We start from the raw sequence: 25,446 nt of genomic DNA on the forward strand, positions 1-25,446 counted from the left end.
TTGACAAAAGACCATTTTAAAAATTTCTAACCTACTGCAGGCCAGCACGTGGTCTTACTGTGTGGGTTGGTATCAAAGAATGCACAGGCCAGCTGTCTGGGGGTCACAGTTTGAGTAATACTATTCTGAATTCTCACTTCTGTTGAGAAGTTTGGTTTAAACACCTTCTGAACTCTTCAATGACTAACACTCCCAAGCCAATTTATAACTTTTTTATTGGCTTTTTTGTTCAGGAGGCAGAAAGAAAGGTGGTTTTACCAACTTTTGAGATATAACTCTACTCAAAGGAAGAAAAAGGGATTTCCTTTAAAGTCCATTTTGGAGGAGTACCTGGGTGGCTCAGTTGTTAAGTGTCTGCCTTCAGCTTGGGTCATGATCCCAGGGTCTTGGGATGGAGCCCTGCATCAGGCTCCCTTCTCAGCGGGAAGCCTGCTTCTCCCTCTCCCACTCCCCCTGCTTGTGTTCCCTCTCTCACTATCTCTCTCTCTCTCTGTCAAATGAATATGTAAAATCTTTTTTAAAAAAAAGTCCATTTGGGATACTTTAACATAAGACAAAATTATGAAAGTGCCTTAAACATCCTTCATCCCTAATATTTCCTGTTCTTCAGCCTTTTAAAGATGGATAGCCTCTCCAGTTAGAATAACCACATCGTTGCAAAGTGGGTGAAAAGCAGAATAGTTTTAAAAACCTGTTCTTTGGGGCGCCTGGGTGGCTCAGTGGGCTAAGCCTCTACCTTCGGCTCAGGTCATGATTTCAGGACCCTGGGATCGAGTCCCACATCGGGCTCTCTGCTCGGCAGGGAACCTGCTTCCTCCTCTCTCTGCTTGTCTCTCTGCCTACTTGTGATCTCTATCAAATAAACAAATAAAAATAAAATCTTTAAAAACCTGCTCTTCTACCAACCTTCTCCTTCCATCCAGAGGAGCTTTAAAAGGTAAACAATTTGGAAATTCAACTTGTTTATAGAGGCTTGCACTTTCCCTCCAATTAAAGTTCTAGTCATAATTAAAGCAGGAGACTGTGAGCAGCGGCTACATTTCCACATTACACAACAGCAGCTCTGGAAAATGGCTGGGGAAAGCAGGGGTATTTTGAATTTCACCCAAAGGACTTGTTTTATGATCGCAAGACAGGTGATCTGTGTGTGTAGGATTGTCAAATACCAAACCAGACAGGGAAACCAGGCTCACAGGCTCCCTTCCAAGGGGCTAACTTCAAGTTTAATTTAGCTGGGCAAGTCAGAGAATCCCGGGAACCTCTTCATTTCCATGTTTGTGTGCACATAAATACTTCCAGCCATTAAAATTGCAGCCTTACAGTTAGAAAGTACCTTTACAATCACGTAGCCAAACAGCCCTGCCTGCCATACGTCATGAAGCTTTCTCTTTAAGCCTTCACCAGAAAACTAAACTATGGGATCCATTAGGAGAGACTTGGCAAAAGAGAGACTCGACTCGAGCTATTCTCGCTCACCTTTACAGAGAAAAAGACTGACAAGAAAGGCATGTAGACGAGTGAGACAATATGAAAACAAGCATGGAGATTTTCTTCTCTCTCTCTCCTAACCAGAGTTTGGGTGCACGACAGGAAGAATGGGGAGCCTTGGGGCCAGCCTGAACTCACTCAGAATTAACTCAGCAAAGCCCATCAAAACCAAGGGCATTCCACTAAGAAGTCATCAGTCCCTCCACTCACAAGGTCCAATCTTCGTATGTAATCTAACAAAAATGCATGTAGAGGAACAGTGAAAAAAAAAATGTTCCTCTCGGGGCTCCACAAAATTGGACAAATGGCAGCTTTCGAACACAGAATGAGCAAGAACAAATTATAAAACCTCTCCCCCACCGAAACTGACTGCTACGTAAGTGTCTCTCGATTGGACAAATAGGACTGAATTCGCCGTCTGTCATCAGAATCCTCTCCGGCGGGATCGTTTTCCTCACCAGACTCCACATAGATGGGCCAGTCATTGTCCGTGTCACTCTTTTCTTGGCTTTCGGATGAAGCCTCCACCAGGCTAAGGTTGATGGGCATCAGATCCTCATCCTCGTCATGTGTGTCGGTAGCGCAGGTGCAGCTGTCACACAGCCCAAAGCGCCGCAGTCCCTGGGACAGGTGACTCGTGAAGGTTCTTCTGCAGCCCTTGCAGATGATCGGACGGTTGGATCTGTGCACCTACAATCACACGCGCAGCCAGTAAGTGCTCTCTGCCTCGCTCTCTCTGCCACAGCCTCTGCCTCACCCAGGCGCTTCTGCCCCGGGGCTCTTGGACAAGCGAGGACCCCGCCCACCTCCCCTTTGCCAAGACTTGCCCCGCTAGGAATGCCTTGGAAGAAAGTCTTCCCTGATGCTCTGAGCCAGGTTAGGTCCCCAGATATATCCCTACCCTCCTTCCTTTGTTGACTTTTTTTTTTTTTTTTTAGATTTTATTTGTGTACTTAGAGAGAGTGAGCAGGGGGAAGGGCAGAGGGAGAGGGAGAGAAAGAATCTCAAGGACACTCTGTACTGAGAGCACAGGGCCCCACGCGGGGCTCAGTCCCACAACCCTGAGATCATGACCTGAGCAGAGCCAAGAGCTGGTCACTTAACCGACTGAGCCCACCCAGGTGCCCCCTTTGTTGAATTTCTAATAAATGGTTAGTAAATTCCCTAGACTATAAGCTCCAAGAAGGCAGAGACTGTCCTCATTCATGTTCTCTGTCACATTTGTTACTATAACCCTATGCCTGGCATAGAAAGGGCATTCAGGGAACTGATGTGGATTTTAGGCATGGGTTTTATGTACCCACAATTGTCTAGTTATTAGGGAGGCAGACTTGCTAGATGGCATCTTCTCCAAATGTGGCGGGTGCTCCGTCCTTACCTCTTCTTTGAGAAATGTACTCCTTGCCTATGAGAAGCACTTTGCAAGCTAGAAAAAAAGAACCTGATCTCCTACCCCACGCAGTCCCTCCTTAGGGCAGCGGCTCCAGGGACCCCCTCCATATAGGTTGCGCTCTTCAGGAGCTCTAGCCTAGAGGGGGTCTGTGAACCAAAGCCTCTCCTGTGGAGAGTTCTGGATGCAGGATGCACACAAGAGGTAGAGACAGAGAGAAATGATGGAGAACAAAGGCCAATAAACCAACACCGAGCTCTCTGGAGCTGCCCTACACCCTGGCCAATGTTCCCGCCTTCCAGGGGGTCTCCTGGGCTTTCTACACTAAACCTCCAACCTTAGCCAACCTGAGCATGTCCATGACCTTTGCAACCTGACAAGGCCTTTGAATACCACCTCTTTGGGTTGCAGTAGACTGGACTTTGTATAACAGGGAAAGATAGAGGGAATAAGGATTCCAACCAGTGAACTTTCTTCAGGGCACCTGGAACATACTGATGCCAAGACAGACTGGAGATATAATTTGTGTGTATGGGGGGGGCAATTAAAAACTTGATGCTGTGGGAAGAGCCTGCTCTCAGATGGGTGTGCTGGAGCCAGCCCTGAGAGTGGAGACAATCAGTAACCTTGGACTTATCTTAAATCCGGATTCTTTCCAAACTACAACTCACGTACCATAAAACCCACCTTTTGAAAGCATACAATTCAGTGGGTTTTAGTATATTCACAAGATTGTGCAACTATCCCCACCATCTAATTCCAAAATATTTTCATCACCCCAAAAAGAAAGCAGGTGTCTATTTACTGCCACCCCCTCCCATCGGACATCCTCTTGGCCCCTGGTAACCACTGATCTACTCATCTCCATGGGTCTGCCCATTTTATATATCTTATATCAAGGAACTCATACAAGACATGGCCTTTTGTGACCAATTTCTTTCATGTAGAAATGCTTAATTAATATATTATTAATTATTAATAAATGCTTAAATCCTTAATGCTTTTAAGGCTCATCCTTGTTATAATATGTATCAGAACTTCATTCCATGTCACAGCCAAATAAGGGTCTATTGTAGGGACAGACCACACTGTTTATTCATGCCTCAGTTGATGACACTTGGGTTGTTTCCACTTTTTGGCTACTAGGAATAATGCTGCTATGAACCTTTGTGTGCAGGTACATTTTTGTGCGAATGTACGTTTTCAGTTCTCTTGGGTATACACTTAGACATAGAATTGCTGGGACCTATGGTAAGTTTATGCTTAACTCTCTGAAGAACCACCAAATTGTTTCTCACAGTGGCTGCGCCATTTTACATTCCCACCAGCAGTGTGTGTGCGTTCCAGTTCCTCCACATCCTTGCCAACATTTTATTACCTGCTTTTCGATATAACAACAGTAGTGTGTTTGAAGTGGTAGCTCACTGTGGCTTTGACCTGCATTTTCCTAATGATTAGTGATATTGAGCATCTTTTCATGTTCTTATTGGACATTTGTGCATCTGCTTTGGAGAAATGTCTATTCATATCTGTTGTTTAATTTGGTAATTTGTCTCTTATTGTTGAACTGGAAGAGTTCTTTATATATTGTGATTACTAGATCCTTAGCAGATAAAGGATTCACTAGTGTTTTCTCCCATTCTGTGGGTTCTCACATTCTTGATAGTGATCTCTGAAGTCCAAACCTTTTTTGTGTTTGATCTTCCAAAGACTGACTGCCTTGCTCATACAATGCCTTCCTAAATGGTCCGACTGCCTTTTAGCTGGTGGGAATTAACCACTCACATGGGAGACAGAAGGCAGGAGGCAGCCAGTGGGAGGAGAGGTCCCCCGGGTCTGGAGTCCTCTTTGCTGCCCACAGGTAGGCTTAGAAATGGCGGCACGTGCTTTCTCCACACCCAGGAACCGCATTGGGTGGAAAATCGAAGGTGCGCTTTCCACACCTTTGGTATCACAGTGGTGAGAACAGGCCACAGTCCCCTGTCCATGCCCACTGTTCTCTGCCTTATGACAACCATCCCTGACCAGGATCTAAACTTTCTTGAGTCAGGGTGCCTGGGTGGCTCAGCCAGTTAAGCGGCTGCCTTTGGCTCAGGTCATGATCCCAGGGTTCCCAGGGTTCTTGAATCGAGCCCCTCATCAGGCTCCCTGCTCAGTGGGGAGCCTGCTTCTCCCTCTCCCTCTGCAGCTCCCCCTGCTTGTGTTCTCTCGCCCTCTCTCTCTCTAATAAATAACACCAACAACAAAAAAACAAACAAAAAAAACCTCTTTTTGAGTCTAAGAAAACTAGTCTTTTATATAACTTTTAACTGTCTCTAAGGGCCACCAACCCAGCTTTAATTTAGTAGAAACACATGTTTAAAGTTCTCTGAAAATACTTCAGTGGATGGAGAAGTAACAGGCAGGCTGGTTCACCCTCACCTTAGGCAAATGTCAGGAGCCCCCCAACCACCACCCACCACAAGAGATTTTCCAGCCCAGACACTTACGCTCAGGGCGTGACTCCGCAGGTGCTCCTGTCGTGTGAACCTCTTGCCACAGGTCTCACAGGGGTAGGGCCGCTCACCTGTGTGCGAGCGGATATGCCGCTTAAGGATGCCTTTCTGTTTGGCGGTGTAAGGGCAGAAAGGACACTTGTGGAGCTTGATGGGGACCACGAGCACGTCACCTGGGGAACCAAATGGGTTGTAAGCATCAGTGACACTGCCCGCCCTCTGACAGGTGATTGGGGCCTGCGGAATTCCACCAGCCCGGATCCAGACGGAGGACATCACCTTTACCACCAGCTAACAGCAAGACAATACAGATTCCAAGTCTTTGGCTAGCTGCCAGTTGGCCAGATGGCAAAGCGGGATTCTGATACAAGGTTGCAAGGAATGACATATGGCTTTCAAACTTCTCTGTGGCTCATAGTTAGAGACACATTACAACCTCAGGAGTCACATGTCTTCAAGTGGATAACTGGAAAAGCTTCCCATAATAACACTCGCTCTGACAGTGTCTATTGTCTCTGTTTTCATTTGCAGGCAGTGCTGATGGAGACCCTGTTATGCATGGAGTTGCATCCCCCCAAATTCATACATTGAAGCCCTAACCTCCAAGGTGACTACATTTGGAGATAGGGAGGTAGTTAAGGTTCAATGAGGTCTTAAGTGTGGATCCCTAATCTGATAGGACTGGTGTCCTTATAATTTGAGGAAGAGACACCAGAGATCTCATTCTCTCTCTGTTCATGCACAGCGGAAAAGGCCATGTGAGGACCAGCAAGAAGGTAGTCGTTCACTAGCCAGGAAGAAGACAACCCTACCGGCACCTTGATCTTGGACTCCGAGCCTCCAGAACTGTGAGAAAATAAATCTCTGTTGTTTAAGCAACTCAATCTGTGGCATTCTGCTGTGGCAGCCTGACCCGACCAACACTGACCTCCTGAATTGATTTCATGAGCCTCCAAAGTTTGGAACCATCTGTTATGATGAGTCAGACCCCTGGAGCAGGATGCATACATTCTAGGACTAGAGGGCCTAAGAAGAGTTCCAGGCATGTGCAGATGTGTACTGCGATGCACACTTTCTACTGGAATTTGTATTAAGTCTATTGATCTGGGGGCACCTGGGTGGCTCAGTCATTAAGCATCTGCCTTCAGCTCAGGTCATGATCCCAGAGTCCTGGAATTGAGCCCCGCATTGGCCTCCCTGCTCGGCGGGAAGTCTACTTCTCCCTCTCCCACTCCCTCTGCTTGTGTTCCCTCTCTCACTCTGTCACATAAGTAAATAAAATCTTAAAAAAAAAAAGTGGGGCGCCTGGGTGGCTCAGTGGGTTAAAGACTCTGCCTTCAGCTCAGGTCATGATCCCAGGGTCCTGGGATTGAGCCCCACTTTGGGCTCTCTGTTCAGCGGGGAGCCTGCTTCCCCCTCTCTCTCTGCCTGCCTCTCTGCCTACTTGTGATCTGTCTGTCAAATAAATAAATAAATAAAATCTTTTTTAAAAAAAAGTCTATAGATCTGAAATCATCAAACATCCAGAGATTCACTTAAATCTTTTTTCAACTCTTTTTTTTTCTCCATCTTGCTTGTACAACCATTAAGGTGACAACACAATTATCCCCCCACATACAAAACTGTTCAAGTTTCCCGAGTACCCTTACTACAGTATTCCAAGACGTGTCCCCTCTATCCACAACCTTCAGGATTTAATAATTTGGTCATATCATATCCTACAGGAAGGCACTAGTGACTTAAGATTCCCAGGCATTGAAATCTGGGTTCAAGTCCCCGCTCCTCCATTTACCAGCTGTATGACTTTGGACATCTCCCTTAACTTCTCTGTGCCTTGCTTTTCTCATCTGTAAAATAGGGATGATACGAGTTCCCACCTTAAAGGACTGTGGTAAGAATGAAATGAAGTAATACCTACAGCACGGCACCTAGCACATGGTAAGAGCTCAGAAATGTCATCCATTTTTTTTACCATCATCCTCTCCTTGGTGTTTCTTTACTCATGAAGCCATCCAGCTCTGTGGTTTCTCTCAAACCGGAGTAGCTCCTTTTCTCTGGGACCTTCTCAGGATACCTACCTGGGCTTTGTCTTTTCGGAGGTGCTGCCAAAAGTATGGCAAACCGAATCCCAAGTGAGAACCCAATGTCATTCCCAACACAACTCAACCCAAGGGTGGAGATTATTTTCCTCAGTCTTGAGTTCCCAGCCTGATAATGCCTAACATTCTGCATTATCTATAGTGACTCCAAAACCTGTTTTCTAGAAATAAAGCAGCAGCTCTTGACTCGTCATTACCTAAGTGCGTTGGATTATTTAATTTCTCACTGAGTGCACTGGGTCTAAGATGCCAGTTTCCTGCTCACTCCTCCGGTGTTGTGGAATCTTCCTGCTATCTAATCCCACCAGCCTGGCATTATACTTTACTTTTCTTCTCAATTACCTATCAAAACATTATGTAAAATGGGTCCAGCATTAGTCCCTTGAAAGACTAACTGTTAACTCTATCTCCATCAGAAAAGTAAGAATTACCACAACACTTTCCTTCCTCTCTCATGGTCTGATCTCACCAATACAACCGTTCATTTGAACGCCTATACATGCCAGACACTGTGCTAACAAGGTCCATCTTTACCAAGACACCCATTCCTTCCCTGAAGATGTTGAGTCTGGTATGAAAGAAAGACATGTAAACAAATTCATGCAATATGATACAACACATGCAAAGCCCAAATGATGATGAAGCATAGACAAGAAAGTAATGAATTCACTCTAGGAGTTCAGAGAAGATTTCACAGGAGAGGTGATCTTTGAGCAAGGTTTTAAAGGAGGAATAGGAGTTCACCAGGAGTTCAGGACAGAGAAAGGTATCTCAGACAGAGGAATATACATGCTCAGGTATAGAGGTAAGTGAGAAAACAGAATATTAAGCAGAAGGGGGAGGGAGGATGAGAAATGAGGCTGCAGAAGCCACAAGAACCAGACTGTGAAGGTCATGATTGATCATTTATCCAACAAATTTATACTGAGCATCTACTATATGTCGGGCTGTGTTCTAGGCCCTGGGGATACAGCAATGAAAAGAAAGACAAGAATCATTACCCTCATGATTCTGACGTGTTCAGGAACTTGGACTTTATTCTGTAAGAAGCTAGAATTTTAAGGAGGGGAAGTACACAGTCAGATTTGAGTTGTTTGTTGGGTTTTTTTTTTTAAGCTTGTGTTTATTTATTTGAGAGAGAGAGAGGGAGCGGGAGCAGGGGCAAAAGCAGAGGGAAAAGCAGATGCCCACTGAGCAAGGATCCCAATGTAGGGCTCGATCCCAGAACTCCAGGATCACGACCCGAGCTGAAGGCAGACGCTTAACCAACTGGATTTTAGTTTTAAAAGATCCCTCAGAAGACAATGCAGTAGAAGGAGCTTATTAAATTTTTTTCAAATATTTATTTATTTATTTGAGAGAGAGAGGGTGCGGGGGAGGAGGGGCCGAGGGAGAGAAACAGAGAGTCTCAAGCAGACTCTGCAGGGAAGGCAGAGCCTATTGTGGGGCTCAGTCTCATGAACCTGAGGTCACAACCTGAGCCAAAACCAAGAGTGGGACACTTAACCGACTGCGTCACCCAGGAACTTTGTAGGAAAAGGACTGAGGAGAGGGAAGATTCAAGACAGGAAGAATAGCTGGGAGAGGACGAGAAATGTCGTGAACTAAAGCACTGACCTCAGAGGCAGAGAGGAGGAGACACACATATGAAGTAAAATGAATAGCGCTCCGTGACCACCTGCGGGAGGGCAGAGAAGGGAAAGAGAAGATCGAAAGGACATAGATCCTGGGTCAGCTGACCTGGTGGATGATGGTGGAATAAACTGAGGTAGGGAACACGGGAGGAAAAGCAGGCACTAGAGGAATGAGGGGTTCAGTCTGGGGCAGGCCCAGAGCATCCCTGGGGGGCATATCTGGGTTAGACAGATACATCTGGAGTTTAGGCACAGAAGGGAAGAATACCGTTTTGAGAATCTTCAGCCAATTGGAGTGGTTGCTTTATTAAGGCCTGGGCCTCCCCGGAACACCCAGCCTCCCTACCCCATCACCCTGACTCCCCTGAGTTGAAGGTGAGTAGGAGCTGCCTCGTAATTCGGTGTTATCTCCAGACCACTATCCCTCCCTGCATCCTTGCAAACCTTAAGATCTTTCGAAGCTCACAGCAGCAAAGGAGAGCACGGCTCCCTCTCCTTATTACCATCATCCCAGAGCCCTGAGGTCACCTCCTCATTCTGGGGAGATTTGATCACATTGCCTTCAAATACAACTCCTGGTGTAATTCTTGGTGTGAGTACCGAAAATGACCCCTCCAGCACCCTGGCCTCTCTGTTCCTTGACCTCCTTTCCCCCAAAGATCTTGTCTTCCGCCCCACCTCTACCAAGAGCTCTCAACTCCATGTGCATATTAGATTCACCTGGGAGGGGCACCTGGGTGGCTCAGTGGGTTAAAGCCCCTGGCTTCCGCTCAGGTCATGATCCCAGGGTCCTAGGATCGAGCCCCGCGTCGGACTCTCTGCTCAGCGGGGAGCCTGCTTCCCTTCCTATCTCTCTGCCTGCCTCTCTGCCTGCTTGTGATCTCTGTCTGTCAAATAAATAAAATCTTTAAAAAAAAAGATTTTATTTATTTATTTGACAGAGATCACAAGCAGGCAGAGAGGCAGGCAGAGAGATAGGAAGGGAAGCAGGCTCCCCGCTGAGCAGAGAGCCCGGCGCGGGGCTCGATCCCAGGACTCTGCCTGCTTGTGATCTCTGTCTGTCAAATAAATAAAATATTTTTTTAAAGATTTTATTTATTTATTTGACAGATCACAAGCAGGCAGAGAGGCAGGCAGAGAGAGAGGAGGAAGCAGGCTCCCCGCTGAGCAGAGAGCCCCATGCGGGGCTCGATCTCAGGACCCTGGGATCATGACCTGAGCCGAAGGCAGAGGCTTAACCCACTGAGCCACCCAGGTGCCCCAAACAAATAAAATCTTAATTTAAAAAAAAAAGAAGAAGAAGAACCACCTGGGAAACTTAAAAAAAAAAAAAAAGCCAAAAAACAAACTGATGCCCAATCTCTAGCCAACCATCAGATTTTTAAAGCACTCTGCCTAGTGTGTAGCTGAGAGGGAGAATCATGGTCCCCTACCCAGGTATTTCCAATAGCTGCATTTGCTCCACAGGCCACATATCTAGCACCCCACTTCCCAATCATTATTTCATAGGTTTCCAGCTCACCCCCTAAGTGCCCCTTCTCAGTTGGGACCAAGCCAATAGACTCTGCCACCATTTTACCGTCCTTCCTCTCCTTGGGGCCTTATGCCTCTCCTTCCCCAGTACAGTGCCCACAGTCCATCACGGAAATCACTCCTTCGCATCCACCCTTAACTGCCTGGATCCTCTCTCTCCCTCTGTCTGTATTCACCTGGTTAAACCTAAATTCTGGTTAAATACAAATCTATGCCCATTCCATACCTGAAACAAGGCAAGTTACTATCACTGGTAAACTATACACAACTGTGTGTTCTGGTCTCGCTTTGAATCCATCTAACTGTCACCCTCTGAGCACCAATATCAGAGCCCTTGGTTCTACCCAAGCACCCTAAATATTCCCCTGGCTCACTCTCTCCCTCTCTCCTCTGGGACTATTCCACACCCTCCCTCACTGTCCCCTCCTCCCTTTCAGCCCCATCCTTGCTGCTGCTACTGCTTCTTCTTTCTAAGATTTTATGTATTTATTTGAGAGACAGAGAAAAAGAGAGGGGAGAGACAGGAGAGGAAGAAGCAGACTCCCCCTGAGCAGGGATCCCAAGTTCGATCCCAAGACCCTGAGATCATGACCTAAGCTGAAGACAGACACTTAACCATCTGAGCCACCTAGGTGCCCCCACCTTGGCTTCTAACTGATGAGAAGCAATCAGAAGAGATCCTGTACATGCTCCCAGCCACCCCCAAGCCCTCCCTCCACCCCCGAACACATGAGATCTGCTTCCATTCCTGTTCCTATGAATCAACTGTCCTTCGTCCTGACCATCCTCACCACTTGACAGGGACCCCGCCGGCCCGCACTCTATCAAATGTCCCTCTCTCCCACCATCAGTTATCTTCCTTTCCTGGATCGTTCCCATCACTAAACAAACAGGCTTTTAGAACCTCCACCTTCATAAAAACCTTGACTTCATACACCCCTTCAGCTCCTGGTGCACTTCTCTGTCCCCTTCCCAGCAAAACCACTTGAAAGAAGCATCAATACTCACTGACTTCACCTCTGTTTCCCCAGCTCTGTTTCAAGCCCTGAGGTCTCTTGTCACCCCCCCCTTCATCGACACTACTCTGGTCAAGCCCGCCAATAAACTCCCCAGTGATCAGTTCTCTCTCTGCCTCCATGCAGACCTAGACATAGCTGATGTCTCCTTTCTCCTGAAACACTTTCTCCTCCTGGCACACGCATCACTCTCGATTCTCCTCCTACCTCCCTGCCTGCCCCCTCCCCGTCTCCTTGACTGGGCCCTATTTTTCTGACCGCTACATGTTGGAGTACACCAGGGCACAGTGCGTAAATCTCTTTTACCTTCTCCTTCTACACCCATAAGTTCATGGAATCTATGTTTCAAATTCCATGGACCTATTAATGACTCCCAAATGTATAGCTCAGCTGTGATTCCCCCCCCCCCGCCCCTGAAACCCCAAGCAGACACGATGCAACTGCTTAGTGAACACCTCCACCTGGAGATCCACGAGGCATCGCAAACATAACATGTTTAAATCCACTGCTCGAGCTACAGACCTGAGGATCACCCTTAACTTCTCTTTTTCTCATACCACTCATACAAGCCATTAGGAAATCTGGTCTGTTCGACCTTGAGAGGTAGTACAGTCCTATCCAAGAAGACCACTTTGGAGATTATGACATACATTACCCACAGCGATCCTTTTACAATATGGCACTTCAAGTCACTCTCAGCTGAGCCCCTCTAGTGGTGTCCCTTCTCAGAGGAAGACCCTGGACTTCTCCTGGACTTTAGGAGCCCACCTGGTCTGACCTCATCCCCTGGCATTCTCTGCCTAGCCCACTCCACTCCAGCCCCAGCAGCACCCTGCAGTTCCTCTCGTTCACTTGCCAATTGTGACCTGCTCCTGGGCCTTTGCACCTTGCTCTTCCCTCGCCCAGAATGTTCTTCTCTCTGATCTGCCTTGTAGTTTGCTCTCCTCCTCCTTTGCAGTTTCTGCTCAAAGGCAACTTGTTAGAAAGGCCTTCCTTGTCAACACTAAATAAGATAGCATCTCTTGGGCACCTGGGTGGCTCAGTGGGTTAAAGCCTCTGCCTTTGGCTCAGGTCATGATCTCAGGGTCCTGGGATCGACCCCTGCATCGGGCTCTCTGCTCAGCAGGGATCCTGTTTCCCCCTCTCTCTGCCTGCCTCTCTGCCTATTTGTGATCTCTGTCTGTCAAATAAATAAAATCTTTTTAAAAATTAAAAAGAAATAAAAATAAAAACCAATCTGATTAAAAAATAGGCAAAGGACTCGAGTAGACACTATTCCAAAGAGGACATACGGAATGGCCATCAGACATAGGAAAAGATGCTTAACATCACTTATCATCAGGAAATACAAATCAACACCACAGTGAGCTACCATCTTACACCTGTCAGAATGACTAGAATCAAAAAGAACTAACAAGCGTTGGCAAGCATGTGAAGAAAAAGGAACCCTTGTGCACTGCTGGTGGGAATGCAAAGTGGCACAGCCACTATGGAAAACAGTATGTAGTCTCTCCAATCCCACTATGGGGAATTTACCCAAAGAACACAAAAATACTAACTTGAAAAGATATATGGGTCCCTATGTTTATTGCAGCATGATTTACAATAGCTAAGATATGGAAGCAGCCTGTGTCTATTGATAGTTGGATGGATAAAGAAACTGTTATTTTAGAAAGTATGTGTGTATGCACACATACACACACACATGGTGGGATATTCCTCAGGCATAAAAAAGGATGAGATCTTGTCATTTGCAACAACATGGTTGGTCCTAGAGGTATGGATACAGAATGATCACGACACCCCCCTGACTGTCTCCCTGCCCTCAACTCCCATTTCCACACCATCTGGTGCTGAGGCCAAATTAATCTCCCCCAAGCACAGGACCTGCATACCCCCAAGCTCAGTAATTACCCAAAATTCCCCTGCACCTACAGACAAAACCTCACCTCTTAGCATTTAAGGTTTTCCATAATCGGACCCAATAATCAATCCAATCAATTTCTCTCCTCTCCTTAGCCTCGAATGCCACTTTTACAATGCCTCCCTGATCTCCCAGGCAGAAGCCAGTTCTCCTGCTTTTGGACTACTGTGAAAGTCACATCTCCATCCGCCTTCCAGCCCTAGTGTCTCTCTGTCACGTGATGCCAATGATACACATCTTACCTCCTCAAAGACACCACCAGCACTTTGAGGGCTGAATCCATATCTGACTTACCTTTGTATCTTTACCATGAAGGTCCTTAAATATCTGAGCAAATAAATGAATGATCGAACACATCAGTCCTACTCTGTGCCTTGACATTTGGAATACATTTGCCCAAACAGAGAGAGCCCAAGGTGGAGCCATGGAATGGGATCAAAACTTGGCAGACAATGGCATGGCCAGGGCCCAGGGTGGCTGCCTTGACCACAGCACCTTCTAGTTGGAAACCTGACTTTACAGACTGATCGACTGGACTTAAATGACAAGGGTGTAGGGCTGCATTATTCTTTTTTGATGTTTGTGCTTATAGGCAGAGGGGCTGAAAGATAAAATCATGGCACTGAAATCCTCAGTTCATTTGTGCTGTCTGCACGGTTTGTCTGAATGAAATGAAGCCAGCCCAGGTTTCTCGCTTTCGCTCTGCCACTTACCAGCTCTGCATTCTTAGGAAATTCCCCCAAGCCCTCATGGGTCTCAGTTTCTCCACTCTTCTGCCAAACTCATGAGGGTCTAATGGATGTGAAAGGATGGTCACTGTCCGTGAAGTGCTATTCTGCACGGAAATGAGATGTCAAGCTGTTCCTACAGCGTGTTCATGAAAACAGCCACTACCTTCTAAATGCTGGTTAAGTCAGTGTCCCTGAGGCTCGGAAACAGTATTTTCGAGTTTTCAAGCCTAGTTTTAATCAGACATACAGAATGTTCTTGCTTTAAAAAATGAAATTAAACATCTCAAGATAGTCATTTAGTAATGAATAAAAGTGGCTGATCTCCTTTATCTAAAATGCTTTCACTGTTCAGTATTGAAGGTTGAATCTAAATTGGGATTCGTTAATTTCTTGGCTTAAGGTTCTGGAAGCTATAGGGTACTTTCATCAGTAAAGTGGCAGCCAAGTCTATTTCAATCTTCTACAAGACATTTTGCACCACAATTACCCCGTCTGTGAAGAGGAGTTAGTCACATCAACTCATCTCTCAGAGTTGTTCAGGGAAACAACCAAGTTCTCTTAAAACAGAAAAGCCTACCAAAGGAAAATATTTTATATAAAAGCTAGTTTAAGGTTGATGATTTAATTAAAACACACATATCTTTGGAGTTATCAACATTAATTAGTAAAAGATTATTAAGTATAAATATATTGACTATTATTAATTATAATATAAATACATTAATAACAAGTTATTACTATTATTTTTTAAAGCCTACAAAGGATATAAGAAACTTACTCACATAAAGCCAAATACCAACGCATTTTAGATATTCTCAGGGAGACAGCACCATTGACCATGAAACACTAAGTACCTGTCGACTGTGTGCCAGGCACCATGGCTGACACAGAAATATCAGTCTCTTACCTGTCTGGAACATGTGATCATACATGAGAAAAAATGCTGAGAACCTTCTCAATTCAGTCCTCAACCCTGTGAGAAAGGCAAGGCAGGGATGATTACCTCCTAAACAAAACAGCTCCAAAGAGATTGACTGATTTGACCCAAGTTCCCCTGCTAATTAGCAGAAGACTGTAGGTTCTTGCCACGTCTTCAGAGTGCCCTCAGCATGCTTACACTCTCGTTGTAGAGTAAAATGCTATCATGGAGGAAGAGACAATGCTCTGCATACAGCAGGTGCTTAATGAATACCTCTTGATGGGGGTAGGGATAATGTGGCAGTAATCATGGTGGTGGAGATTACGGTGATGATGATGGCAGTGACAATGATCATGATGCTAGGAGCCAGCGAGGCCCAGGTGTGCGTGCTGAAGGACCAGCAGAGATGCTGAACGCTCATGGAGCTCACCTGAGTCCCCATACCAGTCCGTGTGGACATCCATCATGGAACTCACAGCTCCTCCTACACCATCCGGTCTTCCCTCCAAACTCCGAGAAAAGGGATGGTCTGGCTCGTCTTTGCTGGGGACCACACTGTTGCGCAGGAGTGCCTCCAGGAATTGCTTCACGTGGTAGTTACCGTAAGCCAAGTCCACGGCCTGGCCACCGGGCAGAGCCTGGTCCATGTGGGCCAGGCCGAGCGGGGCGGCATAGGGCGGCAGCGGCTCGCCGCCCTCCACCTCCACCTCTACCTCGTCAGGGTCAAACTCCACCTTGGGCTCTATCTGTTTGGGCAGAATAGAGAGGTCACAGTCAGCGGGGCCGCTGCCCTGGCTGTCCTTCGCCACCAGTCCCAGCCCGTGGCCGCCTCTGCAGTCACTGCAAGGGGACTCTCTGGGACAGCCCACACTCTCCTCTCCCTCGGCTGCGGAGGAGCCCAAGCTCTTGGCATCGCAGGAGGTCCCTTCCCTGCCTGAACTGGGGCTTCCACCATCACCCTGATGAGCCCCCGCGGCCGCTGCTGCTGCCGCCGCCTCCTTCTCCATCTTCCGGCAGATATCGAGGGACGACCTGATGTACGTCTTGCAGAAGTTCACCACGTCGTTCATCTGCAAGTAGCTGGCAGCCGACATCACTTCGATCACGTTCTCCCCGCACAGATCCAGCTTGCCAGAGTACAGGAAGTCTAAGATCGTGGAGAAAGCGTCGGAGGTGACGATGTCCAGGGACGCCGTGCTGGGCCGCCCGCTGTCCTGGATGTAGTGAATGAGCAGGGCTCGGAAGTAGCCGCTGTTGGCGAACAGAATGTTCCTGTGGGCCTTGAAGATCCGCCCTTCCACAATGATGCTGCAGTCACAGAAAAAGTCCCGCTTGCGCTGTTCATTCAGCTCCCCCAACAGCTTCGCGTAATAGGACTGCATCTCCATTGCTCCACCAGCGGCGGCTGCTCTGGCGTGGCCTGTATCTCTGCCAAGATTTTTTTTTTTCCAGTTAATTCACCGATCCCAACCTTACAAATAAGATGTTCCATTTTAATTTTTTTTTCCTCATTCTTCCCCCAAACACTGATTCAATAGTGTCTTTTTGACACGGGCTATTTGGGGACCTAACAAAAATCTAGAGGTGGTCACACACGGTGAACTTATGAAAAACAACAAAAATAACCAGGACGAACTGCACATTTTACATTCTCAATGCATTTTTATAAAAACCTGATGATAAAAGACCCATGCTGTCCCCGTTTTTCTGATAAGGAAATCGGAGACTCGGAGAAGGTAGGAGATGACCCAGCTGGAACAGAGCCAAGACTCAAAACCAGGTCAGTTATCCCCTGGAGTTCCTGCACTTATGTCTACACTCTACTTTCTTCAAGACTCAAAATATAGATAATTCCCAAATCTAATACAGCTCAATCCTGGGAGGAACTTGGAGACTATACTCGCCTGTCTCAGCACACCCCTATTATCATCCCTTCAAGGAAGCATGGTAGATTCTTGGGCTAGCCAGCATGCAGTCACCATTCTTACGATTTTAGTGCCCTGTCTGGCTTTGAGAGATCCACCCCTCCCCCATTCTTGGCCAAGGTGACTTGCATCAAGCCAGTGCCATCCCCCCAGGCTCTACACAGAACAGAGGCTAACACAGTCCAGGTATCTCACCTGCTTTCTTTTTTTTTTTTAAGATTTTATTTATTTATTTGACAGACAGAGATCACAAGTAGGCAGAGAGGCAGGCAGAGAGAGAGAGAGGAGGAAGCAGGCTCCCCTGCTAAGCAGAGAACCCGATGCGTGACTTGATCCCAGGACCCTGGGATCATGACCCGAGTGGAAGGCAGAGGCTTTAACCCACTGAGCCACGTAGGCGCCCCAAGGTATCCCACCTTCTGAGTGCAGGGATTAGCTCAGAGATGGCTACATGTCTTGGTCAGAGCAATGAAAAGAAATGCGTGTTTACTGGGGGTTCCATCTCTTCTGAGATGTTGCCTCGCCACTAGGGGAACCAGCCTGACAAAGAAGACAGTCCAGCTCAGGCAGGAGGAACAGGGACACCATCTGAGCCCCAACTCATGCTGGGCCAGAAGCCAATTAAGTCTCTTTTTGCCTTAGCTGGTCTGAGTTGGGTTTTCTATCTCTTGCAAATGAGACACTCCCAACTGACGGACTCCACTGCCATTGGTTCACTCCCTCCAATTTTAAAATGTCCTGTCCCTTGAATGTCAGTGGACTCCAAGCCTTTGAAGGTATGAGCCACGTCTTAGCTCATTTGCTATGCCCCACAGAACCTGGCAGAGTGCTCTGGACAAAGGAGGTTAGCTAAGTACAAAGGAAGACTCCCTTCTTTAAAAAAACATATATATATATATTTATTTATTTGTCAGAGAGAGAGAGAGCACAAGCAGGGAGAGCAGCAGGCAGACCAGGCAGAGGGAGAAGCAGGCTTCCTGCTGAGAAGAAAAAGCCCAATTCAGGACTCGATTCCAGGACCCTGGGATCATGATCTGAGCCAAAGGCAGATGCTTAACCAACTGAGACCCCCAGGCATCCCAGAAGACTCCCTGCTTAACTGCTGAGTAGAACAGGTATAAATCAAGTTTAAAACCCTTCTGCTGGTGAGAAAGACAGACACTGACCTTCTTCACTGAGCTCTCGCCTCCATCGCTTCCCATCACACAAACCACAGAGCCATCCCGCCACAGCACTGTAGCTGGTCTTAAGGGTTAATGTGCTTCAAGTTAACTCAACTCCTTGCTTACCGACCTAAGGCCCTTGATCTATAACCAAACTCATTTGCTTTCTTTGAGATTTGCAGACCACTGGCCTTGGAAAATGAAGAACCAGAGAACTCTCCCAGGCCCAGAGGCCAGGCCACAGAGGCCAGCAAGTCTGTTTGAAGCTGCCTCAGCTTTCTGATTAGCCTGGCAATCTTTTAACAAAATGTTTTTCTTTTTTAAGGTCATGCAGATGACTCTATGACCTCCCTTTGCGCATCTGTAAACCTTGCCCTCCTTTGCAGAAAGATCAGAGTACTCTTGCACAACCCCGGGGTAGCCAGGAGCCAGACCTTCTTGCACAACCTCTGTGTACTGAGATAATTCTGTAGCTAGCATCATTTTCACATCATCAAGAAATGTCAAAGACCACTGAACTCCCTTAACTGATTAAACCCCTTTAAAAATCTCTAGGCCAGGGCACCTGGGTGGCTCAGTCGTTAAGTGTCTGCCTTCCGCAAAAAAAAAAAAAAAAAAAGTGTCTGCCTTTGGCTCTTGAGTCATGACCCCAGGGTCGGGGATTCAAGCCCCACATCAGGCTCCCTGCTCAGTGGGAAACCTGCTTCTCCCTTTCCCACTCCCCCTGCTGGTGTCTCCTCTCTCACTGTGTCTCTCTCTGTCAAAGAAATAAATAATTTTTTAAAAAGATTTTATTTATGGGCGCCTGGGTGGCTCAGTGGGTTAAGCCGCTGCCTTCGGCTCAGGTCATGATCTCAGGGTCCTGGGATTGAGTCCCGCATCGGGCTCTCTGCTCAGCATCTTTATTTCTTTGACACAGAGAGAGAGATCACAAGTAGACAGAGCGGCAGGCAGAGAGAGAGGGGGAAGCAGGCCCCCCACTGAGCAAAGAGTCCAACTCAGGGCTTCATCCCATGACCTGAGCCAAAGGCAGAGGCTTAATCCACTGAGCCACCCAGGCGCCCCATTAAAATCTTAAAAAAAAAAATCTCTAGGCCAGGCAGAAAACTCAGAGTTGGCTTTTGGACAAGAGCCTGCCTTCTCCCCAGGTGGCCAGGCTCCTCTCTTGAGTAGTATAGTGGCCTTTTGAGCAACAAGCAGCTGAACTTGGCCATCAACTTGGCCATCAACTATTCCTTTTCCATACTGACGCATGGAGCACAGAGAAATATCTACAATCGAGTACATCATCTCCCTCTACTGGAATCACAAAGGCCTAGTTGGAGCTGCCAACCACAACCAACTCCTTAGCACTCTTCCTTTCTACAATGCAACAAAACCATACCTCACCCAGCCAGAAATCAGGCACTCCCTCCCCACGAAAAGGGCCCTTCCGCTGGGAAAAGAGACTCCCCAAGGTCTGTGTACTAATTGCACAGACAGACTAATTGCACAGACCAGACCCCCAACAACCTTATTAAGTGGCTATTCACACCTACTTTCTATGTATTTATAGCAAGTGATGCATTAAGTTTAGAAAGTAGACAACCTAGTAGGGAGAGAAGTGGAGGAGTGTGTCTAAGCAAGTAAACTGACAAAAGTGAGAACTGACAGCTAGGAAAAGGTAAAAAAGTTACTTAAAAAATAGAACCAGGAGGGGCGCCTGGGTGGCTCAGTGGATTAAGCCGCTGCCTTCGGCTCGGGTCATGATCTCAGGGTCCTGGGATCGAGCCCCACATCGGGCTCTCTGCTCCGCAGGGAGCCTGCTTCCTCCTCTCTCTCTGCCTGCCTGTCTGTCTCCTTGTGATCTCTCTCTGTGTCAAATAAATAAATAAAATCTTTAAAAAAAAAAAAAATAGAACCAGGAATTTTTTTCAAAATATCAGCCTGAGGCCATGTAGCTAAGCATATTAAATGCTCCTACATATTCAAAATGGCCTAAGGACAGCACTAAATTGCAGCCTGGGGCTATCATTGATGGGCCTAAGTCATCAAGATGATTCTTATCTGTTTAAATTCATTTTAAAGTCAAGGAAGTTATGTCATAATTTCTGGAATTTTTTTCTTTTTCTTTTTTTTTTTTAAAGATTTTATTTATTTTTATTTATTTGACAGAGAGAAATCACAACTAGGCAGAGAGGCAGGCAGAGAGAGAGAGAGAGAGAGAGGGAAGCAGGCTCCCTGCTGAGCAGAGAGCCCGATGCGGGACTTGATCCCAGGACCCTGAGATCATGACCTGAGCCGAAGGCAGCGGCTTAACCCACTGAGCCACCCAGGCGCCCCTGGAATTTTTTTCTTATCCAAAGTAGTTAAAATTAACATTTGGCTCAGAAAGTAAGAAAACTGCCAGATAGCTGCACAATTCTACTATTCCCAAAAATATCAACCCTGAAAGTTGTCACAGGACTAAGGTTTCACTGTCATTCCCACCTCTTCTGACTGCTCCAGCCAAGCCTTCCCCACAGTTCCTGCCATTGCCTTTGGCTATCAAAATATGAAGGGAAAAACAAGATATAAGAAAATGCAACACTTCAATATCACACTCCAGTCTTCTTCAGAACTGAAAGAAAGGGGCGCCTGGGTGGCTCAGTTGGTTAAGCATCTGTCTTCCGCTCAGGTCATGATCCCAGGGTGCTGGGATGGGTCCTAGAATTGGTCCTGGCATAGAGCCCAGCCGTCACACTCCCTGCTCAATGGGAAGTCAGCTTCTCCCTCTCCCTCTGCTCTTCCCTGCCCCGTTCATACTCTCCCTCTCAAATAAATAAACAAAATGTTAAAAATAAAAAAGAAAAGAAAAAGAAAAAGAACTGAAAGAAAGCCTATCAGACTGGTAAAAATCACATTTTTCAATGTGCTACTATCCACTGTTGATGCAGATATAATTTCAGAGAGGAATTTGGCAATATTTATTAAAACTTAGGGGCACCTCAGTGGCTCAGTCGTTAAGCTTCTGCCTTCAGCTCAGGTCATGATCCCAGGGTCCTGAGATAGAGCCCCGCAACCGGCTCTCTGCTCAGCAGGAAGCCAGCTTCTCCCTCTCCCATTCCCCTTGCTTGTGTTCCCTCTCTCTGCCTCTGTCAAATAAATAAATAAAATCTTAAAAAAAAAACAAACTTAAAATGCACACTTCTTTTGGGGTAACTGGGTGGCTCAGCGGGTTAAGCACCTGACTCTTGATTTTGGCTCACAGCACGATCTCAGGGTTGTGAGATCAAGCCCTGAGTCAAGCCCGTAGTTAGGTCCAGCATGCAGCCTGCTTAAGATTCTCTCTCTTTCCTTCTCCCTCTGCCCCTGTCTCCACCCTCTGCCCGGCTCATGTATGTGCTCTCTCTCAAAATTTAAAAATAAATAAATAATTAATAAATAAATAAATAAATAATGTAAAAAAAATTTTTTTAAATGCACACTTCTTTTGTCCCAGAAATTTCAATGTAAAAATTTAACCTTTCGGATGTGTTGCCAAAAAACACCAAATTACAAGTTCAGAGATGTCCATTCACCAGGTTTTTGTACTAGCGCAAAAGTAAAAATGATCTGAATGTCCACTAGTAGGGAACAAGTTAAATCAATGAGGTACAATCACACAGGCGGATACTATGCAACCATGTTTTTACCATGTTTTTAATGAGCTAGAGTTGTGTGTGTTCATTATGGAAAGGTCACCAAGATATATTAAGAGAAAAAGGCAAGGGCTGCCGGGGTGGCTCAGTTGGTTAAGCCACTGCCTTCGACTCAGGTCATGATTCCAGCGTCCTGGAATCGAGTCCTGCATTGGGCTCCTTGCTCAGCAGGAGCAGTGCTTCTCTCTCTGCCTCTGCCTGCCTGTGCTCTCTCTCTCTGACAAATAAATAAATAGAATCTTTAAAAAAAAAGAGAGAGAGAGAGAAAGGCAAGATGTAAAATAAAATGTACTATATGATCCCGTCCACATATGCATGATTTCTCCTCCATAAAGTGATACAAACACGAGTTCACAGCAGATATGCTTGAGAAGAGCGATTAAGGGTAAGAGGTCTGTGGAGGGACCTTCGCTTTTTGTTTTCAACCTTTCTATACTGTTAAGGTGTTTTACTATGTGTATGTACTTCTTTCATTTTCTTTTTTTTTTAAGATTTTATTTATTTATTTGACAGAGAGAGATCATAATTAGGCAGAGAGGCAGACAGAGAGAGTGAGAGGGAAGCAGGCTCCCTGCTGAGCAGAGAGCCTGATGTGGGACTCAATCCCAGGACCCTGAGATCATGACCTGAGCCGAAGGCAGCAGCTTAAACCACTGAGCCACCCAGGCGCCCCTCATTTTCTCTTTTTAAACAAAGGGGAGAAAGGAGGAGGGGCAGAGGGATAAGAAGTTGGCAAATCAGGGAGATAAACCAGTGTAGGTACAACACCTCTTAGCCTGAAGAATGGTTTTATCTCCAGGGCACTTCCATCTTTCACTGGAAGATGCTTTTTTCCAGCAATGGTACCCAAACCCATCCTCTTTGGCTTTCTTGCTCCAAATAATGTAGATTCTACTGGGTCACATAAATACTCCCTAACTTTGCAGAAGTCTGTCCCCAACCCTATACTTGGCATATATGGTGGGAATCGTTATTCATATCACTTGCCTTCAGTGTCCTACATCCCTGCGACATGCTGAGGATCACTACTTCTCCTTGGAAAAAAGCTCTCTCTGCCTGTACTGCTCTCCGAAAGTACATTTACCCACACTCTGGCAGGGACCCCTCCCTCCCCCCCAGCTCTCTCACTGTTTCAATTCAACAGTGACTGGCTCCATACAATGCCTGACACAAGGAAGATGCCAGGATTAGAAAAATGAACCAGGTACAGTGCCCGTCCTCCAGGAGAGAGCAGATGCCAACACTCCTGCCTGTAACACACTCCCACATTCCCCAGGGAATCCTACCCAGATCCCACCACTACCTTCATTCAGGTACCAAAACCAGACTTGAATTCCACTCACTAACTCTAATAAGACTCCTTCAGTCTCAGCAACCTGAGAATAGGGAGTATCTGCTCATCAAAAAAAAAAAAAAAAAAAAAAAAAGGTGGGGATACACATTTGGGTGGCTCAGTGGTTAAGCGTTGGCCTGTTGGTTCCGGGCTCAGGTCATGATTTCAGGGTCCTGAGATCAATAAAGCCCCTGGTCTGGCTCCGCTCAGTGCTCAACAGAGCCAACTTCCTCCCCTTCTGCTCCTCCTCACCACTCACGCACACTCTCCCTCTCTCTAAAATAAATAAATAAGGGACACCTGGGTGGCTCAGCTGGTTGTGTCTGCCTTCAGCTCCAGTCATGATCTCAGGGTCCTGGGATCCAGTTCCACATGGGGCTCCCTGCTCACTGGGGAGTCTGCTTCTCCCTCTCCCTCTCCTCCTCCCCATCTCTCTCTCTCTCTCTCTCTCTCTCTCTCTCTCGTCTCAAATAAATAAATAAATAAAAATCTTTAAGTAAATAAATAAACTCTTAAAAAGAAAACAGGAAACTGCTCATCGATTGCTAGCATTTACTGAATACCACTCCTCATGAAGCACTGTAAGAAGTACTTTACAAGCATTAAGTTTTATCTCACAATAACTTAATGCAGTAGATATAATCGTTGTACCCTCTTTTTCAAGGGAAGAAATTGAGGGTCAGATTTATAGCTAACACGCCCAAGCTGGGATTGGAACCAAAATTAGTTTCATTCCAGAGTTGACATGCTAACCACTATGCCAACCTGACTCCCCAAAAGGGTTGGGGAAGTCACTCCTCTCCCAACGCATGGAGGGGAACGACACAGGAGAAGAGTTTCTATTTCCACCGGAAAAATTTCGGGGTCAACTGCATCTTCGGTTCACCTTCTAAACTGTTCCCAAGACAAGGGGACCCCCTCCCCCGCTTCTAGAGCCAGGCGACCCTGCAGAAATCACGGGAACCAGTTACTGGACCTGTCTTTGGCTCCTGAGAGTGGGGAACTGGGGCCTTGCCCTTCCCATGGCCTCCGGCAGACAAAGTGACCATCGCTGCGGTGAGCACTGCCCCAGCCTGGCCAAGTCCTCATCCCCCTCCCCCGCCCCCCGCCCCGTCCCCCGCACCAACGCCATCGGCGGGCACCAGGACCACACAGCTGGACGACGCGCCAGGGAGAGCTCAATGCCAGCGAATGGGGGACCGCTACCGCCGAGCCACGCCACCCTTCCCCAGGCGGGAGGGGAGGGAGGATCGGTCATCCAGCTCAGGTTCACGCGGTGGGAGTCTCGGGAGTAGCCAGGGCCGAGAGGTCCAAAGGAGGCCGACCGGGAGGGGAGTTCCCTGCCCGCTCCCTCCACCCAAGGCCGACCTCTCGCGGCGCCCGAATCCTCCCCAAACCAATGAAAGCTGCAGCGCGAACCCGCTTCTCCGCTCTCACCTTTCAGCGGGATCCAGCCGCGCGGCTGCCTAGCTCCGCGCACCGACACGCCCCCCTTTCATTCACCTGTCGCCCCCTCCGTGAGAGGCGAGGCAGCTGACCAATCACAGGGTCTCCTGGGCTTAGGAAGGCGGGCCCTTCGGCCAGCAGGTTAGTCAATGGCGCCAGCGCCCCCTCCGGAGGCTGCGCTCTGACGGCGCCCGCGCTCGCGCGGTGACGGGAGTTGTGGTCTCAGCATTCCCTTCTCCCGCGAAGACAAGAGTGGACGAAACTACAAGTACCGAGATATCAGGAAACGGCGCTTGGCGAAGGCTGGAGCCCGGAGGGGTCTTCTGAGTCCCATTGAGGGACCTGCGAAGTACGGCGTCTTTGTGCGGAGAGCCGAGAGCGCGTTGTGCAGGTTGCAGCGGCCTGGAGAGCAGGACCTCTGACCTGTCAGTCCGCACACGTTCCACTTGCCGGCGCTCCGCGAACATTCTGGAAACGAGGGAAACGGCTTCATCCACTCAACCCCGCAACACTCTGTTCCCTTGAAAAGCTTCCAGGTTCACGGATACAAGTGAAACGGTTAGAGGGCGGTGTGCCGCGGGCTCAGGACCGACACCGCGGGTTGTGGGACAGCTGCGAACAAGACCCCCCAGCTTGCCGCCCGCGGGAGCCGAGTTCTCTCAGGGGGTGCATCCGGGGGCCGGGGCTGCCG

At 47.4% G+C, this 25,446-nt stretch overlaps 1 protein-coding gene across 1 annotated transcript; it reads right to left on the bottom strand.

Annotated features, from left to right (window-relative positions):
• Positions 1–898: 898 nt before the first annotated feature.
• Positions 899–24,930, bottom strand: ZBTB8B (zinc finger and BTB domain containing 8B). Its single transcript, XM_046017953.1, has 4 exons — positions 24,747–24,930; positions 15,660–16,657; positions 5,368–5,546; positions 899–2,178 (listed from the first exon to the last, which is right to left on the bottom strand). The coding sequence occupies exons 2-4, from the start codon at positions 16,615–16,617 to the stop codon at positions 1,861–1,863; spliced, it is 1,455 nt and encodes a 484-aa protein (XP_045873909.1). The 5' UTR covers positions 16,618–16,657; positions 24,747–24,930; the 3' UTR covers positions 899–1,860.
• Between the last annotated feature and the right edge of the window lie 516 nt (positions 24,931–25,446).

This window comes from Meles meles, chromosome 1, assembly GCF_922984935.1.
Source record: "Meles meles chromosome 1, mMelMel3.1 paternal haplotype, whole genome shotgun sequence".
In the NCBI taxonomy this organism is placed as follows: Eukaryota; Metazoa; Chordata; class Mammalia; order Carnivora; family Mustelidae; genus Meles; species Meles meles.

What these genes read in the sequence shown, in the direction of transcription:
- ZBTB8B (XM_046017953.1), bottom strand. Translation starts at nt 16,617, where the DNA reads ATGGAGATGCAGTCCTATTACGCGAAGCTGTTGGGGGAGCTGAATGAA. An exon ending in GGACTGGTATGGGGACTCAG is followed by an intron (nt 5,547 to 15,659) that starts GTGAGCTCCATG and finishes TTGGTTCCCCAG; the next exon opens with GTGACGTGCTCGTGGTCCCC. An exon ending in TGCGGAGTCACGCCCTGAGC is followed by an intron (nt 2,179 to 5,367) that starts GTAAGTGTCTGG and finishes GTGTGATTGTAG; the next exon opens with GTGCACAGATCCAACCGTCC.